Below are 19202 nucleotides of genomic sequence, written 5' to 3' on the forward strand. Positions count from 1 at the left end.
ATCAGGAGTGAGTATGCAAATTAACCCAACAAAGATGGCTGGTTAATTTGCATATGCAGGCGCCGGCGACCAGGGGCAGGGCGGGACCCTTGTGTCATTGCCATGGCGACAACACAGGTGTTCCACACCACCCCAGCTGCTCTGGGCCTCTGGGTAGTGTGGGAAGGCAGAAAGGCGGCTCTGGGCCAGAGCTGAAAGGCAGTGCCGGCAGCCAGGGGAAGGAAGGCCCATTCTTTCATGAATCTTCATGCATTGGGCTTCTAATAATTATTATAAATAAATGAGGTCTTATTTATTATCTTTGATGCCAAATTTAAGTAGTTTCTAGAATATGAAAATCTGTATTGTTAATAGTTTAAATACTGTAAGTCTAAAGGAAATCACATGAAAAAAACATCTCAGTAAATAAATTACCTACTGTAAATAAATTTGAACAGAGGTATAATTCACATTTAAGATCACTGTAACCCAGTCCTCTAAGGCAATTTAGTAAATAGTGTCCTGTCAGCTCAAAAGAGTTAATGTGTTCCTATGTCACTAACTTAACACCAATGAATAACCTAATCTAGATACTGAGACTAAAGCCCATTAAGCCTTAATACTAACACTTTAACACATAAAAGAAAGAAGTATGTGATTTAATTTCAAGTCTTCTATAGTGCTTGAAAAGTATTAACTGTGAAGTGAATGGATATTAAAAAAATGGAAATTGCATTTACAAGTGGCATATAAAAATGAGAAATGAGAAAGAAATGAAATTCAGTCAGAAATGCTTGTCTTTCTATGCACCCATAATTTCTTATGTATAAAATGCAAAACAAAAGAAACCATCAACAAAATGAAAAGGGAACTCACTGTATGGGAGAATATATTTGCCAATGATACATCTGATAAGGGATTGATTTCCAAAATATATAAAGAACTTATAGAACTAAACCCCAGGAAGACAAACAACCCAGTTAAAAAAAAATGAGCAAAGGACCTGAATAACGCTTCTCCAAAGAGGACATACAGATGGCCAATAAACATATGAAAAAATGATCGATGTCACTAACCATCAGAGAGATGCAACTTAAAACCACAATGACATATCACCTCACACCTGTCAGAATGGCTACCATCAATAAATCAACAAACAACCAGTGCTGGCAAGGATATGGAGAAAAGAGAACCCTAGTACACTGCTGGTGAGAATGTAGACTGGTGCAACCGCTGTGGTAAACAGTATGGAGTTTCCTCATAGAAAAAAATAAAAATGGAACTTTTGACCCAGCCATCCCACTTCTAGGAATATATCCAAAGAAACCCAAAACACCCATTTAAAAGACTATTTGCACCCCTATGCTCACTGCAGTGTTACCTACAATAGCTAAGATCTGGAAACAGCCCAAATGACCAATAGTAGATGAGTGGATAAAAAAAACTGTGGTACATTTACAAAAGCAGCAACAATTGATTTCAGAGAGGAAGGGAGAGGAAGACAGAGATAGAGACATCAATGATGAGAGAGAATCATTGGTCGGCTGCCTCCTGCACACCCAGTGGGGATCGAGCCTGAAACCCAGGCATGTGCCCTGACCTGGAATTGAACTGTGACCTCTGGTTCATAGTTCAGTGCTCAATCACTGAGACACACTGGCCACGCTCTTTATTTTTGAAACCTACTTTTAGGATTCATCACCAAAATTTCATTCCATTACTTTAGAATTGAAACTATAAATGAAATTATTCCTAGTTCCCAATGCGTGTATGTGTGATATTTATTCATACATAAATAAACAATATACCATTGGTTTCCCAGAGCCTGTTCTGCTACTAACCAAGAATACAGTGATGAACAAAATACGCATGTCCAATATAATTGAGCCTCATGGGCTTGTTACTGGTGTTGAGTTTTCTTGAGAATCTTACATGATTTAAATATCCTCTGATAGACAAAGTGAAAGAACCCAATAAATTGTCTCTTGACCTGAATTCATCCTATTATCTCAATCACTTTCTGGTGTTAAGTGAGGGGCATAAACAAAATAACTCCATTATCTTAGGTAAGCACTTTCCTAAAAGTATTATCCATTGCAGACTATGGAATAGTCAGACTATCTAGACATCTGATTCACTAACCAAGTCTTAATTAATCCCTGGATAAATTATATATCAAAGTTATTATTTTAAAATCTAAAACTTAGAGATATATGCAGAAGGAAATACAGTTTTAATCCTTTTCCATGTTCTAATTTTTAAATGGAATAAAACTAAAGTATAAAATGCCAAGTTTACATATTTTTTGTTCTATGTCTAATTCTTATGTTTATTAGTCATGTAAATTGATACTGATTGACATTAGGATTTATTGGTGAGCCTAATTTTTCAAGGTTACATAGAAGAGAACAAATGTTAGTCTGTTTAAAATATAGTGCCTTGTCTATCTTAGGTATTAGTGACATTGAATAAGGAATGTCATATTTCTTTGTGGGAGGTGCTTAAAACAACATAAATTTATTATCTTAACAGTTCTGGAGATCAGAGATCCAAAATCATTTCCTTTTTCTTTTTTAGTTTTTATTGTTGAGAGTATTACAGATGTTACCCTTTTCCCCCCTATTGTCCTCCTCCACCCAGTTCCCGCCCCACCCCAGGCCTTCATCACCCTACTGTCTGTGTCCATAGGCAAGATCTTTGGTTGATCTCTTCCTGCTCCCCTCTACCCGCTTCTCTCTGAGATTGGTCAGTCTGTTCCATGCTTCCATGACACTGATTCTATTTCATTTACCAGTTTACTTTGTCCATTAGATTTCTTGTTCATTTTTATTTTTAGATTCAATTATTGATATGTATTGACATTTTAATGTTCATATTTTTTATCTCTTCTTCTTCCTCCTCTTCTTAAAGAATACCTTTTGCCCTAGCTGGTTTGGCTCAGTGGATAGAGCATCAGCCTGTGGACGGAAAGGTCCCAGATTCAATTCAGGTCAAGGGCACATGCCTGGGTTGTGAGCTTGCCCCCAGTAGGGGGCGCACAGAAGGCAGCCGGTCAATGGTTCTTTCTCATCATTGATGTTTCTATCTCTCTTTTCCTCTCCCTTCCTCTCTGAAATCAATAAAATATATATTTTTAAAAGTTACATTTTAAAAAAAAAAAAGAATACCCTTCAACATTTCATGTAATACTGGTTTGGGGGTGATGAACTCCTTTAGCTTTTTCTTGTTTGTGAAGCTCTTTATCGGCCTTTCAATTCTAAATGAGAGCTTTGCCAGGTAAAGTAATCTTGGTTGTAGGTCCTTACTATTCATCACTTTAAATATTTCTTTCCACTCCCTTCTAGCCTGCAAAGTTTCTGTTGACAAATCAGCTGACAGTCATATGGGTGCACCTTTGTAGATAACTAACTGCTTTTCTTTAGCTGCTTTTAAGATTCTTTCTTTGTCTTTAACCCTTGGCACTTTAATTATAATGTGTCTTGTTATGGGCCTCTTTGAGTTCCTCTTGATTGGGACTCTCTTTGCTTCCTGGACTTGTAAGTCTATTTCTTTCACCAGGTAGGGGATGTTTTCTGTCATTATTTCTTCAAATAGATTTTCAATATCTTGCTCTCTCTCTTCTCCCTTTGGCATCCCCATTATACAAATGTTGGTATGCTTGAAGTTGTCCCAGAAGCTCCTTATACTATCTTCATATTTTTGGATTTTTCTTTTCTTTTCGCTCTTCTGATTGGGTGCTTTTTGCATCCTCATATTCCAAATCGTTGATTTGATTCTTGGAATCCTTTACTCTACTATTGAATCCCTTTAAAGTATTCTTTATTTCAGTTAGTATGCTTAATTTCTGACTGGTCCTTTTTCATGTCTTTTACTTTGTCACTAAGTTCCTTGAAAATCTTTGAAGATCCTTGAGTAACCTTATAACCATGGATTTTGAACTCTGTATTCAGTAGTTTGCTTGCTTCTATTTCTTTCATTTGTGACTTTTTTTTTTTTGTCTCTGCATTTTGGCTGCTTCCCTGTGTTTGTTTCTATGTGTTAGGTAGAGCTGCTATGTTACCTGGAATTGGTAAAGTGGCCTTGCATAGCAGGTGTCCTATAGGGTCCAGTGGCTCAGTCTCCTCAGTCACCTGAGCTGGGCACTCTAGGTGTGCCCTGTGTCGGCTGTGTACACAGTCTTGTAATTGAGCCTTGATTGCTGTTGGCATCACTGGGAGGAGTTGACCTCCAGGCCAGTTGGCTGTGGGGACCAGCTGCAACTACAGTGGGAGAGTTGCTGTGCAGGAAACACCCCTATGGAGCAGGACTTGCTTCAGTGGGGCTTTGGTGTTCACTGAGTCTAACTCTTAAGTGTGTCACTTGTGGATGTGTAGAGTTGTAATCTGCTATGGTCTGAAGCTGTCCACCAGGTACACTGGCTCTAGGGCCTCCAGGGAGGTGCAAAGTCAGCCACTGCCTGGGGCCACATGGCAGGAGCTACAGAAGGCTCTGCAGATGGCTGCTACTTGCTATTTGTATTGGGTTGAAGATGCCCAGGCAAGGCCCAGCTATGAAGTAAAGCAGGCTGGTGGCTAGCGGCAGGTTTTAGGCCTTTTATTGATTGGTTTGGGGCATGCTGACACTATCTGCAGCTTGTTTTAGAGATTTTAGCAAAGTCTGAAGCCTGAGCCAGGACAGACCATTAGTATGAAAAAGCTGCTGCAAACAGCTTGGGTGTGGCTGCAAATTGGATGGGGTGGGGTCTCAGGGAATCCCTAGGGCAGAGCTAACAGTGTGCTCCAGGCTGATAGAGACTCAAATACGGCTACCAGTGAGCCCTGCGACAGGTGAGATCCCAGCACAGGTACAATGACTCCTGCGAGCACCCTGATCTGGGAGAAAGCTGCCCCTGAGTTCCTGCCCTGATGCCAGACAATCCAGTTCCTCCCCATATGTGTTTGGGTCCCCCAGAGCAACCCGGTGCTGGGAATCTGAGTAAGTTCATGTGCCAGCCCTTTAAATGGAATAACTGGGTCTCTAGCAGCCTCCCTGTGACTCAGCCACAATTCCTGCTGGCTTTTACAGCCCGTAATTGTGGGGACTTCTCTTCCTCGTCTGGAACCCTGGGCTGGGGGTCTACTGTGGGGCTGGGACCCCTTGCTCCTCATGGGTGGCCTCCACAGAGATGATCTCCCCCCTGATTAAAAAAAAAAACAGCACATGTGTGTGTCGGACCAGCCTAATCCACCCCTCCACCCCTCCTACCAGTCTCCGTGTGCTTTCTTCTTTATTTCTCTAGTTGTCGGACTTCCATTCAGCTCGCTTTCACACAGTTCTGAATGATGGTTGTTCTGTATTTTAGTTGTAATTTTGATGTAGTTGTGGGAGGTGGCGAGTACAGGCGTTTACCTACGCTGCCATCTTGGTTTCAAGCCAAAATCATTTTCACTGGGCTAAGATCAGGGAGTTTGCAGGCTGCATTCATCTTGGAGGTTCTCTGTAATCTATTTTTCGAGGCCACCTGCATGCTTGCCTTGTGGGGCTGCTTATCTTCAAAGCCAGCCAAACACAGCATTCTTCCTCTCTCTCTCTCTCTCTCTCTCTCTCTCTCTCTCTCTCTCTCTCCCTCTCCCTCTCTCTCTCTTTCTCTCTTTCTTTCTCTCTCTCTCCCTCTGACACTGTCCCCATGGTCACATCTTCTCTCTCAGGAACATCATACTTCAATCTAAGCACATTTAAATAGGCATGTACTAACTTTTTCTTTGTTTTATTTTATCTCAAAGATAAATCCGTTTTTTGCTTAATTTCAAGGTGGGAAACAATTGCGTGGTGTTAATATAAATCTAAAAGTAAAGCTAAGCAAAGCATGGTAAATAAAATGACCCAGGAGTTGTGATGCCTGAGTACAGCATACGCCCACTTTCCCATTATCTCCCTGTGTAGCACACCCTCTTCTTCACAATATTTAAAACTGTAGAACTATTTTTCAAAGGTATAACCTAGAGCTCACTATATTATAACTTGCTATAGCTGAGAGGTGTTTTTTTTTTTACAGTCCATCTTTATTTACAGAGGATCTCGTATTTGTAAAAAGACTTTGTGTGACATATATCTACAGTAGACACACCTAAAAACATTGTAGGACACAACTGTTCAGAAGGTGGCAGTTACAGAATAAGTACTCAAGACATATTTCTGAAAGAATAATAGTGCTTGATATAGTGACTAAATTAATCTGTCCCTATTATTTCTTTGTATCATTTATTTTAACAACTCAAAATATCTTTTTATAAAGCAAAATATTTTGGGGAAAGGATTGAATTAGGTTTATTAATGTGAAAATTATAGTAGAAATTAACAAAATAATTAGTAAATGTTAGTAATGATGCTTTAAAACTAAATATTTTTTACTGAATGTACTCAATTTTTGCTGTTTTTCCTTTCTTCTTTTATTAATAAATGTAGAACTAGTCACAAAGACCAGTTGACAACAAAGAAAAACAATCTTATATGTAGACAAAGATGATAATCACATCCTTGATATTACATAAGAGATAATGCAATTCCCAAAATATATCTATTGTGATGCTGAAATTCCTCCATGAGATTCACATGTTTGGGTTAAAGCTTTATATTATAATAAAATGCACATAGATATGCTTGGTAGCCTTTTTTTCAATCACATAATATTATTTTTTAAATTAACATTTTTAAAGGCTAGTATTTAGAGTCAATGGGAGGAGAAAATGAGGAGACTAGGTTCTTGCTAAGAAGTCAGAAAGTAGCTTTGGATAAATTTCTGCTCAGCAGTTTGGTTTTGTTTTTTGGTTTGGGTTTGGGTTTGGGTTTTGGTTTCTCTCTGTCCCTCTAGATTTCTTTATTGCTGTTGGAATTCCATTTTAATAATTATAATTATCAAATTATTTTAGGCATAGCTCAATAGGAAATAAAGAAACTTTTCCACTTTCACAGTTCTGCCCTATGACTGTCCAAAACAAAGCAAATGTTATGGGACCATTTTATATGAAGTATAGGGAAGAATGGCCCAAAATCATTTCAAGAATCATAATAATTTTGTAAGCTTTATTGCCTGAGTATCACCTTGTGTTTGGGATGGTAGAGGTTGTGGGAACTATATAAACCTAATTTACAGTGTTGGTTTGAAAGTTTTCATATCTGAACATACACTTTGCTTCAGCTTACATAGTCTGTAAGTTTACCAACATTCAGTACTGATGGAAATTCTCAAATCTCATGGCAACCATAAAATATTGGAGAGACCTGAATGAAGTGGATCAGATAGTAAAAGAGCCTTTTGAAATACATCCTTTGATTTCTACTTAATCTCAAAGATCCTGATATAAGGATTAACAGGGAGATTGAATGTTTGATTCTAATTGATATAGCATATCCATGTAAATTCATCTGTGACATTAACTAGGCTACAATTTAAAAGACTTGATAGCTGTTAGAGGGGAGAGGTACTGGGAGGCTGAGTGAAATCGGTGAAGGAATTAACACACACACACACACACACCCACACCCACACACACACACACAGCAAAACTCAGACTCGGACAACAGTATGGTGATTACCAGAGGGAAAGGGGTTAGGGCTGGTAGAAATGGTGGCAGAAGGAGACTAGCCTTTGGTGGTGAACATCCAGTGACTATGTACAGATGTGTTCTAGAATTGTACACTTGAAACCTATGTAAGTTCATTAACCAATGTAACCCCAATAAATTTAATGTTTAAAATCTCTTTTTTAGATAACCCCCAAAATAAATAATTGATTTAAAAATAAATAAAAATGTCCCTAGCCATTTGCACTTATAACCTGTTTTCTAATAAAAATCTTAAAAGTAATGTTCATTTATAGTCCCTATTTATTTTTGTGGCATTCTTTTCTAAATTTTTATAGGAATTTATATAGTAAATAATTGTCCTATATTATCTTTTTCCTTCAGTGAATTGATCTTGTGATAATGACTTTGGCTTTCTATATCTCTGATTATAATTTCTTTCCTCATTTTCTCTAGTATAATTACAGTTGAAATCATATTTAACTATTATTATTATTATTATATAAATTCTAGGTAAATAAGTGATTCCCATATCCAAATCAGCCACAATTCATTATTAACTTCCTGACAAGAATACAAAAAAAAATGTTTAGGCTTAAAGTTTTATAAAAATGAGATCTATTTGTAAGTTCTTATCTGTTTAGTAGTGAAGTCTTTCAATTTTTAAAAATGTCTCTTTGGGTAAGGTAAAATCCACAGTACCATCATAGTACTGTTAAATTGGTAATATTTTGGAATTTGTTATTTGGTTTTGATAAAGAATGAGTCATGAACTTTAGTGAATATATCTTGAATGTTGAAACAGAACAATCATTAAATTTTAATTTAAAAATAGAGTAAGTGCTATGGGTGGTGAACCATATAAGTCATGACATCAGCAAGCAGTGCTCTACAAACAAATCATATTTGCTAATTATCATCACAGACTAGAAACTCTTGTTTTCATGCCACACATGATCCGATTAGAACATCCAGCTTTATCACCCTCTGTCTCTCCACTTCAGTGGTATCCACTAATCAGTGCCATTCCTTTAATGTGAGTTTCAGGCACCTGATTTAGTGTCTCCCCCTCTCTTCCCCAACTTCTACATTCATGCTAAGTAAAGTCAGTATCATTGTCAGTCTGTCCTACTTTTTGCCTCCTGAGTGCTAATGACTTTTACCTCTTCTCCACTTCAGCTACAGTGGACATTTACATCACTCAGAACCTTTCTGCATCTGAAATCCTAAGATCACAGTTGCTTCTTTGACAATAGACACAGCTTTATTCCCACTACTATTGCTGTTTAGCTTCAGCACAAATCAAGACAACATCTAGTCCCTTGCTCCCTCCATTTTTCCTAAACTACCAGCCCCTTATAGACTTGCTTTCTTCTCCACCCAAGCTGGATTCTAAGTTTAATCACTCTCTCCCTAGGACACAGTCTTCTTATATCCTGTCTTTCTCAGTCCACTTGCCCTATCCTATCTAATAAAAGAGTAATATGCAAATTGACCATCACTCCAACACACAAAATGGCTGCCCCCATGTGGACACAAGATGGCCGCCACAAGATGGCCAGCAGGGAAGGGCAGTTGGGGGGGACCCAGGCCTGCAGGGGAGGGCAGTTGGGGGGGACCAGGCCTGCAGGGGAGAGCAGTTGGGGGGACCAGGCCCTCAGGGGAGGGCAGTTAGGGGTGACCAGGCCTGCAAGGGAGGGCAGTTAGGCATCAATCAGGCTGGCAGGGGAGTGGTTAGGGGGTGATCAGGCTGTCAGGAAAAAGTGGTTAGGGGCAATCAGGAAGGCAGGCAGGCAAGCAGTTGGGAGCCAGCAGTCCTGGATTGTGAAAGGGATGTCCAACTGCCCGTTGGGATGTCCAACCTGGATCGGGCCTAAATGGGTAGTCGGACATCCCTCAAGGGGTCCCAGATTGGAGAGGGTACAGGCTGAGCTGAGGGAAACCCCGCCCCCCATGCACAAAAGTTGCCCAGTCCTATTTCCCATGATTATACTTTAAGTCATGCTTACAATCCTATCTTCTGAGAACCTACTTTAAAATGTATCATCTTCAAGATGGCAGCTGGCAGGACGGCAGAGAGGAAGAGAGTGTGAGAGTGTGAGGGAGCGGAAGGGGAGTGTGGATGTGTGGTGTGTGTGTGTGTGTGTGTATGAGAGAGAGAGAGAGAGAGAGCGAGAGAGAGAGAGAGAGAGAGAGAGAGAGAGAGAGAGAGAGAGAGAGTTAGATCCTGCAAGACTTTCTGGGGCTGGTGGACCAGGCTCTCATAGATGGGGACCCCCCACTACCACTGCAAGCACTCCCCTGTGGCGGCGCTGGCAGAGAAACCATGCTATCTTGAAGGGCAGAGCAGCTGTGACTAGGAGCCCAGCCTCACCACCACCCAGACTGGCCTCAAACAAAAACCAGGCCCCTGCAGCCACTCTGGACAAAGACCTACTACCACAGCTGCAGACCCGTGGACACTGAGACTCAAGCCACCCCGGCCTCAGGCTCCTGTGAGTCCCGGAGGGCGTTCCCCTGCCTCCTACGGCATAGGTCCCACACATCCCAAGCCACCCCTGAAGGTCAACGCGCATGGATCCTACCGGACGTGCCTCCCTGGCACCCGGGCCAGCCCCTGACTATCTGCACGTGTGGCTCCTGCTGGCGGCATCTCCCAGACACCCCAGCCAGCCCCTGACTGTCAGTGTGTGGCTACTGCCAGACTGCAGCAGCCGCTCATCTACCAGGCACCATAGCTAACCCCTGACTGTGCACACAGCTCCTGCTGGACTGCGGCAGCCCCCCATCTCCCTAATCATCCAAAAGATGCAAATCAAAATGACAATGAGGTACCATCTCACACATGTCAGAATGGCTACCATCAACAAAGGACAAGTGCTGACTATTTTGCTGCCTATGGCTTCTTCTAAGTGCAAAAGGAACCCTCTTGCACTGCTGGTGGCAATGCAGACTGGTGCAGCCACTGTGGAGAACAGTATGGAGTTTCCTCAAAAAATTAAAAATGGGACTTCCATTTAACCCAGTAATCCCATTTCTAGGACTATATCCCAAAAACAGAAAGACCAGTCAGAAAGGATATATGCACCCCTATGTTCATAGCAGCACAATTTACAATAGCTAAGATTTGAAAACAGCCTAAGTGCCCACCAGCAGATGAGTGGATTAGAAAATTGTGGTACATCTACACAAGGGAATACTACACACTGCTGTAAAAAAAAAAAAAAAAGAAGAAGAAGAAGAAGAAGAAGGAATTCTTACCATTTGCAACAGCATGGATGGACCTGGAGAGCATTATGCTAAGTGAAATAAGCCAGTCAGAGAAAGGTAAATATCACATGATCTCACTCATTTGTGGAATTTAATGAACAACATAAACTGATGAACAAAAATAGAACCAGAGTCATAGAAGCATTGAACAGACTATCCACCCTATGAGAGAAGGCAGGGGGTGAGGGGAGTGAAGGGGTAAGAGATCAACCAAAGAACTTGTATGCATGCATATGAGCATAACCAATGGACACGACGGGGGGAGGATGGGGGGGAGGGCATATGCTGGGGTGTGGGGGCCATCGGGCAGAGGTCAATGGGTGAAAAGGCAGACTTATGTAATACTTTAAACAATAAAGAATTTAAATTTTAAAAAAGGTATCATGTTCATCCCTTGTACTTTAGTGTCTTCCTATAGTCTTCCCTCCCATAACCCATAAACATATTCCTGTGCCATCCATTTCTTTAAAAACTTCCTCAGCCTAACACCCCCCTACAACTGCAATCTTCTTTACTTTCTAACCAAGCTCTTATAAAACAGCCTTTAGTTAGTCTTCACTTCTTCACATTCCATTCAGGCTTCCTCCTACTTCCATCCTGCTATTAAAACTGCCCTGAAAAGGTTGTCATTCCCTAATCAAATGCACTTTTCACTTTGATCTGGTTTAAGTATTTAACCCTGTTGATCACGCCCTTCTTGAAATTCTCTTCTCTAGATTCTGTTACAGCACCTACTCTTTTACTTTCCTGTTTTCTCAAATTCTCATGTCAACCTCTTTACTTTAAATATTTGTTTTCACTTTGGTTCTGTCCTCTTCCCATCTCACTTCTTTATTTCTCTCTTTAAGCATTTCCATCCACATCAATGGCTTCAGTTGCAAATTAGAGCAAAACCTAGTCCTGGCCCACCAGCCTCATTTCAGCTATTCCCCGCCTCCTCTACTTCATGATCCTGAGAAACCGTACAGCTGGCAGGACTTGACACATCATGCTTTCCTTCCTCTGTGCCTTCACACACATTATTGTTTCTTCCTGGAATGCCTGCCTTACCCCTCTCCATACCACCCTTCTCAATGTGACTCTTTCCTTCTTATCCTTCAATACTTAACTCACGCATTATCAGGAAGCATCTACAGACTCCTTTCCCGACTCTTTCTGCCCCTTTCCATTTAATACTTGTGCTTATCCTGTTATGATGGCATTTACCAGTAACTTATTGAAGTTATCCATATAAAGATCTACGTTCCCTCCTTGTTTCTCTTACAAGCAGGGCCCATGTCCTGTTTTTTGAACAATCGGTGCTAGAACAATAACTGGTACATAGTAATTACAGAACAAGTGCTTATTGGTTGAACTGAAATCTGTGTCACAAACCTAGAATTCTTTCTTTAACATACACTCTTATATACTAGTACATTGCCTACTTAGCGTCCCTACTTATTGTTCCACCAACATGTCAAATTTGAACGTGCCAAGCCGAATTCATCCTCCACACACACATACTCCCCAACAAAATGTTCTGCTCTTCCTCTCCACTGTGTTGGTCAGCAGAAGGCTACTAGTATCTGTCTCTTCACCAAAGCCAGACACCTGAGAGCCATCCTTCTTGACCACCTCATCGCACTTGACCTATTCTCAAAAGTCACAAGGTCCTTTTGATTCCATATTCTAGATGTCTTTCAAATTCATCCCCTGTTTTCCATCTGCATGGCTGCAGCTCTGATTCAAATCTTCATAACATAAAATTAGCCATTTTAACTATTTTTAAGTGTACAGTTTCGTGGTCTTAAGTACAGTCACATTGTTGTGCTTACTAGAATAATTTTAATGAAAACTGTCTGGACTTCCTACTTATAGGCTAACTGCCTCCATCCCAGTGTTATCGTTCTAAAATAAAAATAATGGCACTAGATGAATTAAAACCCTTTCATTGCCTCCTACTGTCTACATTAGTGGTTTTAGTACAAAGTTTTCACAGGTTTGAACTGAAGTAAGAAAATATATATACGTGTGTGTGTGTGTGTGTGTGTGTGTATATGTGTGTAATGTATCACGTTCCTTCCTCTAGATTTTTTCAGCTTAGAGGTTGAGTGAATTAATAAATGGCAATATTAATCAAGATAAGAAATACTGAAACACACAGAGGAGGTAAGGAAAGTTTTGTTTTAGATCAGAAGCAAGAGGAGGTGACTTGAGGGCAGTTGCATATGTGAATCCAAAACTCAGAAAAGAGTTGAGATGGAGATCTGTATTTGGAAGTCCTAGTATTTAAGTGGAATAAAGGAAGCAAATAACATCTCTTAAGGAATTCATGAAAAGTATAAAGAAAAATTAATAAAATAAAAAGATCAGAGAAAGAACAGCCTCCATAGCTAAAGAAAAAAAAAAAACATTTCAAGTCTCCTCACCCTGCCGCCATGGTTGAAGGAGGGCTAGGCCTTATAAACTAATGGAAAACTCGAAGGGCAGCACTTTTCAAGGCTTTTCTGTCTCCTCTGCTGGAAGATGATGGTTATCCATCTCTCTTGAATTTCCCTGGTTCTTTCTCTTTGAAAAAAAAAATAATAATTTTAAGGCAACTATGTTTGATGGGGTAACCTCATTGCCTAAAGAATAGGAATGGTTTTTCTGGAGAAAATTGTCTAGCCAGTAAGAATGCTACTCTCACATTGACAAGTACAAAATTACTCTCAAAATGAGGAATTTGTTGTTTTTACTCCTTTCAGTAACTTTGCAACAAAATTATCAAGTCAATAAGAGTAATTCAAGCCCACAACAATTTAAAAATGAACGTTCAAAGTCACAGTACTTTTGAAAGAGGTATAGCAAAGGAGAGATGAGAGATGATAATTAACCTAGCTTGCATCTGGAATTCACTAGCAGTGTAGCACTGATCTAATTACTTTTGGTTTTGTCATGGAGTTATAATAAAAATTAAATATGTGCATAAATTACTTCTCATAGTCCCTGGTACACAGTACCCATTAAGTATTACTTGCCTTTTTTAATATATCACAATATTCTGTAAAAGTAAAAATTAGAAGTAAATCAATTAGGAAAATTGTAAATAACTTACGGTTCATCGACTTGATGGAAAGCCATGTATTTCCATAGACACAGGCAACAGTGTGGTGAGAGCCAGAGGGAAAGGGGGGTGGAGGTAGGTGGATGTGAGCAATGGTGACATAAAGTCACTTTGCTTGGGGCAATGGGTACATGACACAGTGTACAGATGATGTTTTATTGAGTTGTACACTTGAAACCTTTACAGTTTTGTGAACCAATATCACCCCATTAAATGCAATTTAATAAAGTAAAATAAAAATAAAACTATGTATTTTGTTGTATTACATACATATTACACAGATACATAGAAAATATAAAAATAACTAGAGACCTGGTGCATGAAATTCGTGCACAGGTAGGGTCCATAGGCCAGACCAGCGATCAGGGCCAATGGGGGCCTTCCGGCTGCCAGCCAGGGCCTTCCTTCCAGCTGCCAGCCAGGGTCTCCCTTCCCCAGCTGCTGGCTGCTGGCCAGGGCCTTCCTTTGTTCTGTGCCACCCCCTGGTGGTCAGCACACATCATAGCAAGTGATCAAACTCCCGGTCTCCTGAGGGGACACTTTGCATATTAGCCTTTTATATATATGGATGTTCACTGCAAAAATAAGTTTTCTATCTAGAATATAGCTAACTATATTTTTTAAATTTATATAGAAACTAGAAGCCCGGTGCACAAAATTCATGCATGGGTGGGGTGTCCCTCAGCCCAGCCTGCACCCTCTCCAATCTGAAAACCCTCAAGGGATGTCCGACTGCCCATTTAGGCCCGCTCCCAACTGCTCACCTGCCTGCCTTCCTGATTGCCCCTAACTGCTTCTGCCTGCCAGCCTGGTCACACCCTAACCACTCCCCTGCCAGCCTGATTGATGCCTAACTGCTCCCCTGCCAGCCTGATTTCCCCTAACTGCCCTCCCCTGAAGGCCTGGTCACCCCTAACTTCCCTCCCCTGCAAGCCTAGTCCCCCGCAACTGTCCTTCCCTGCAGGCCCGGTCACCCCCAACTGCCCTCTCTTGCAGGCCTGGTCCCTCCCAACGGCCCTCCCCTGCTGGCCATCTTGTGGTGGCCATCTTTGACCACATGGGGGCAGCCATTTGTGTGTTGGAATGATAGTCAATTTGCATATTACTCTTTTATTAGATAGAATAGAGGCCTGGTGCACGGCAGCGGGCCAGCTGGTTTGCCATGAAGGGTGTCCCAGATCAGGGTGGGGGTTCCCTTGGGGCATGGAGTGGCCTGGGCGAGGGGCCTATGGTGGTTTGCAGGCCAACCACCACCTCCCCCCCGGTGACCCAAGCAGAGGCTCTGGTATCTGGGATTTATTTATCTTCTATAATTGAATCTTTGTAGCCTTGAATGGAGGCCAGGGCCAGCCAGAGTGGGCAGGAAGCTTGGCTTCCTCCATTGCCAGGGAAACCCAAGCCTCCTGCTCACTCCATGGCCGCAGCCATCTTGATTCGGTTAATTTGCATACTCACTCCTGATTGGCTGGTGGGCGTGGCTTGTGGGCGTAGTGGATGTACGGTCAATTTGCATGTTTCTCTTTTATTAGTGTAGATTATATTATGGCAAAAATAGATTGTAACTACTAAATCCTATTTATGTATAATATCATCAGCTTACTTTTCTATAATGCGTTACTAAAATAATAGATGAAAGACACCAACAAACGTGTTCCCAATTTGACTTAAGTAAGAATTTGAGGGGAAATTTTAGTGAAGCTATTATGACAAATAATTCACTTACCTATAATCTGAAATGTATAGTTCTCCAGCAACCCAAACCCTGGTGGAAATAGCTCTGGACTAAGAGCAAGAAAACCAGGCCCAGATTTGTCATTGTCTTACCCACAACCTTGCATAAGGGTTTACTTGTCTGTGCTTCAGTGTCTTCATATTTAAAATAAGGAAATCCTAATCTTAGCTCTAACCTTTTTCCTATTTCAAGAAGCCCTGGGGAAACTAGTGTTGAGTAAAATGTAAAGTAGTTGGAGCCTCTTCTAGTAACCGACATAATTTTTAAAAAGATATTATTGATTTGGACAGTAAAGAATAGCCTGCAGGCAAATCCTGCAAGGCGCTTCAACAGACATGCACACCTATCTTCCTGTTGGCACAGCCCACGTTTGGCAGGTCTATCCCATTCCTTACAGGAAGGAATAGGTTCTTCATTGTGTTTCCGAAGTCAGTAAGCTTTTACAAAAGTAAGTAATTGACATTTTTCTCATTTCTGGGATCAAATTTTCATAAATCATTCAACCTGGATAAACTGAGAATGTGGTTGATCTAGTAATTGTTGAAACATAGTAAAGACATTGCAAAACATGATATTTAAGTATTTCCTCCTAACCTCTTCCCTTAGCAATTTGTACTAGTTCGAAATGGGAAAAGTCCTAATGTGTGAAAAGGAAACAGAAGTAAGAGGAGCCTGTCGGTAAAGGAGAAGCCAGAAGAACCACACACGGGTTCATCTCAGTAATTTGTGATTCCGCCGATTCAGAATTTGTAGTGATAATAATAACTATGCAGAATAGAGCTTACTTTTATATTACAAGGAAGTTTTTTAATATTGCAGATGATTTTGTGGAGGAGGTACACATTTAACCAACTTGGAAGTAATGATTTCCTGACTTTTTACAATATATGCGGAGATATGCTCTTAACGTCTTCTCAAGATTCCTACTGGCAGCTATTTGTCAACAGTTAATTCAAGTTCTGTCATCTCTTAACAATGCACTTCAAATTCCATACTGACATTTCCCCCTCCTCCACAATTCAAGTTAGTGAAACTTTGTCTGAATTAAAGGATTTATGTAATTCTCTGACCCATAATATTCAGAGTATGTAGGATAGCACTAGTTTTGGTCAGTAGTCCAACTTATACAAACTGGTCTGTGAATAGAGTGAGTTGTCCAGTGAATCTTCTAGTTCAAGTATTTGCACCAATAGGCTGTGAATGTATAAAACTTACGTATAGCTTATATTTGAGAAATTTGTAGTAACAAATGTAGGACAGATTTGCATTTTCACTCTAAGATCATTACTACATTTCTCATAGCAGAGATTTTTGATGCATCAAATTCTTTCATTTCATATTTGTGTTTTCTAACAGGACTCGATATATGCAGAATCATCCAAAACCTTGAGCTAGTTTTCAGTGTTGGATGCAGCTGACAAGTCTCTGAACCAGTGTGTACGACACTAAGAATGCCCTCATTCCTTTAGTGTCTAGCTCTGTACTGGGTTTATTTGCAAAGAACCCTCATGCATGGGTCCATATAAATGAGGCATGCTGCTCCCATATAAATGAGGCAAGCTGGAGCAGATTAGACTATGTTGCTCAGCAGTCTCTGAGAAAAGAAGATAGTGTATATACGTATGGGCATGATTCTCACTTTTAATGAAGACTTCTCTGTATATAACAACAAGCAAGTTTTTAGTTAATGTTTTATACTTTCAATAAAGAAAATAAAAGAAAAAAAGCAATTAATGGTCTGATTCCATCATCTTTTGTCAAGCAAAACTCTCACTGACCCACAGGAATGTGCTCTCTCTCCCCCAGAGTAGCCTAAAAACACCACAGAATGGGCTTCTGAACTTTACCCTCTATTTTCCGTATAATGGGCAAGGTTTTAATCAACTGAAAATCACCTACCTTGGACTGAAAAGCATATTTAGTCATTTCTAGCCTATTTATACTTCTCAGGAATAGAAAGTTTTCAAATGTAGTGCAGAAAGTCTGTTTTTATCACCATCAAATCATTTGTATATATTTAAATTATTTTCATGCCACTGAGACATGAAGTTTTTCCCACTAGCCCCCTAATTCCTGGCTGTATTAGCTAACTCTATGAAAAAGAAATGTAATGCATAAGAATCGTACAGTATACCCATGTGTCACTTATTTAGCTAAGTAACAGGTGTAAGATTGCTAACATTTCTATACTGAAATAAGGTAAATCAGTTTGAAACTGCTCTCCGTTTAATATGTCGTGCTGTCGTTACATAGCAATCATTGATTCACAACCTTAACACAAATAGGTAAATGTATTGAAATGAGTACCTTATATTTTTCATGTAGCATCGAATGCTCACATAATCTGAAGGTCTGGTTAAAGTTTGTGTTGTTGCTGGTTTTTTTTTTTTAACCTCAAATACTTGGCACTTGGCACCAGTGTCTCTTGCTTACAGTAATGCTTTATTTCTTAACATGACTACCAGGATTGCTTGGTCACAGGCAGACCTGTGCTTTTTCGGCCAAAACATTCCTGTCAATAACTGCACTTTCTGCGTTCATTTTTCCCTTCCCGCCCCTTTGCTCCTGACAGGTTGGAGAGGCTGGTGGACGTCCTGAGGAAGAAGGTTGGAGCAGGGCCCGTGAGGACGGTGATCTGACTGAAAGCCGCAGCCTGGGAAGCAGTCACATCTGGTGACCAGGCTGATTCATCCAACGCTGTGTCAACACTAAAGCCTTAACTTAGCAAACAGTTGTTAGAAGTGGGACACTCCAACCACATTCCAAGCTGAGATAAAATCAAATCACGAATGTTTAACCACTTTGTTGCTGACTTGAGTTATTTATCCAAATGTATTAACTACGGACTTTTACCAATGGATAGCTATCAAGTTGTAGTTTATTTTGTAACTATTTTCTGCCTCACTATATTTAACATAACCCTTTTTACTGGGAGACCATTATAGAAACATTGTGAAGTTGGTCAGGATTATATCTTCACATATGGCCCTTTCTGAATCAAAATGCAGCAAAGTAAATATTGTCTGAACCTTAATCCACTGTGTTAGGTCAAAACTTCAAATACACGCATTTTTCAATATAGAGTTTATTTCTTACCTGATGAGAGAAGCTCAGACATAAGAGTTAATAGTCTTCCTTCAATGCATGCATGTAATCTTTGTTAGTATTCAAGAATATTAAGTATGGATACTAAGAATTAAATGTATAATTCCTTTTAATAAGAGTTTGGAACATTAAAATTATCATGATTTTTGTTTCAATAAAAACAATATAGACTACAATGAAAAGAGGATATTGTTACTGTGTACTTGTAAATTCAATATTTTCAATGCTTTGATGAGTAATTATCTAAACTTTATTTAAGCTGTAGAAATTGCCAAGTTTATCTAATAGACTGGGACACTTTGGCTTGAAAATCTGTCTGTGCCGCATGCAGAGTCCATCCAACATGTTGCACATGCTTTTTGATGATCTTAGATTACCATTTGAATTTTTGTTGTGGAGGAAGAGAATTCGATATGTAACTTACAATAAAATTATGATGTAAAAACATATGGTCTTAGAAAAGAGAAA

The 19202-nt window shown here is 40.0% G+C and overlaps 1 protein-coding gene across 1 annotated transcript in view; it reads left to right on the forward strand.

Annotated features, from left to right (window-relative positions):
• The window catches only part of MIPOL1 (mirror-image polydactyly 1), a 344977-nt gene extending 326022 nt beyond the window's left edge, over nt 1–18955 (forward strand). The window contains exon 13 of the mRNA XM_054716560.1: nt 18202–18955. Coding sequence (XP_054572535.1) covers nt 18202–18268 — 67 coding nt within the window. The 3' untranslated portion in view covers nt 18269–18955. The remainder of the gene's footprint in view (nt 1–18201) is intronic.
• The last annotated feature ends 247 nt before the right edge of the window (nt 18956–19202 follow it).

This window comes from Eptesicus fuscus, chromosome 5 (genome assembly GCF_027574615.1).
Source record: "Eptesicus fuscus isolate TK198812 chromosome 5, DD_ASM_mEF_20220401, whole genome shotgun sequence".
Lineage (NCBI taxonomy): Eukaryota > Metazoa > Chordata > Mammalia > Chiroptera > Vespertilionidae > Eptesicus > Eptesicus fuscus.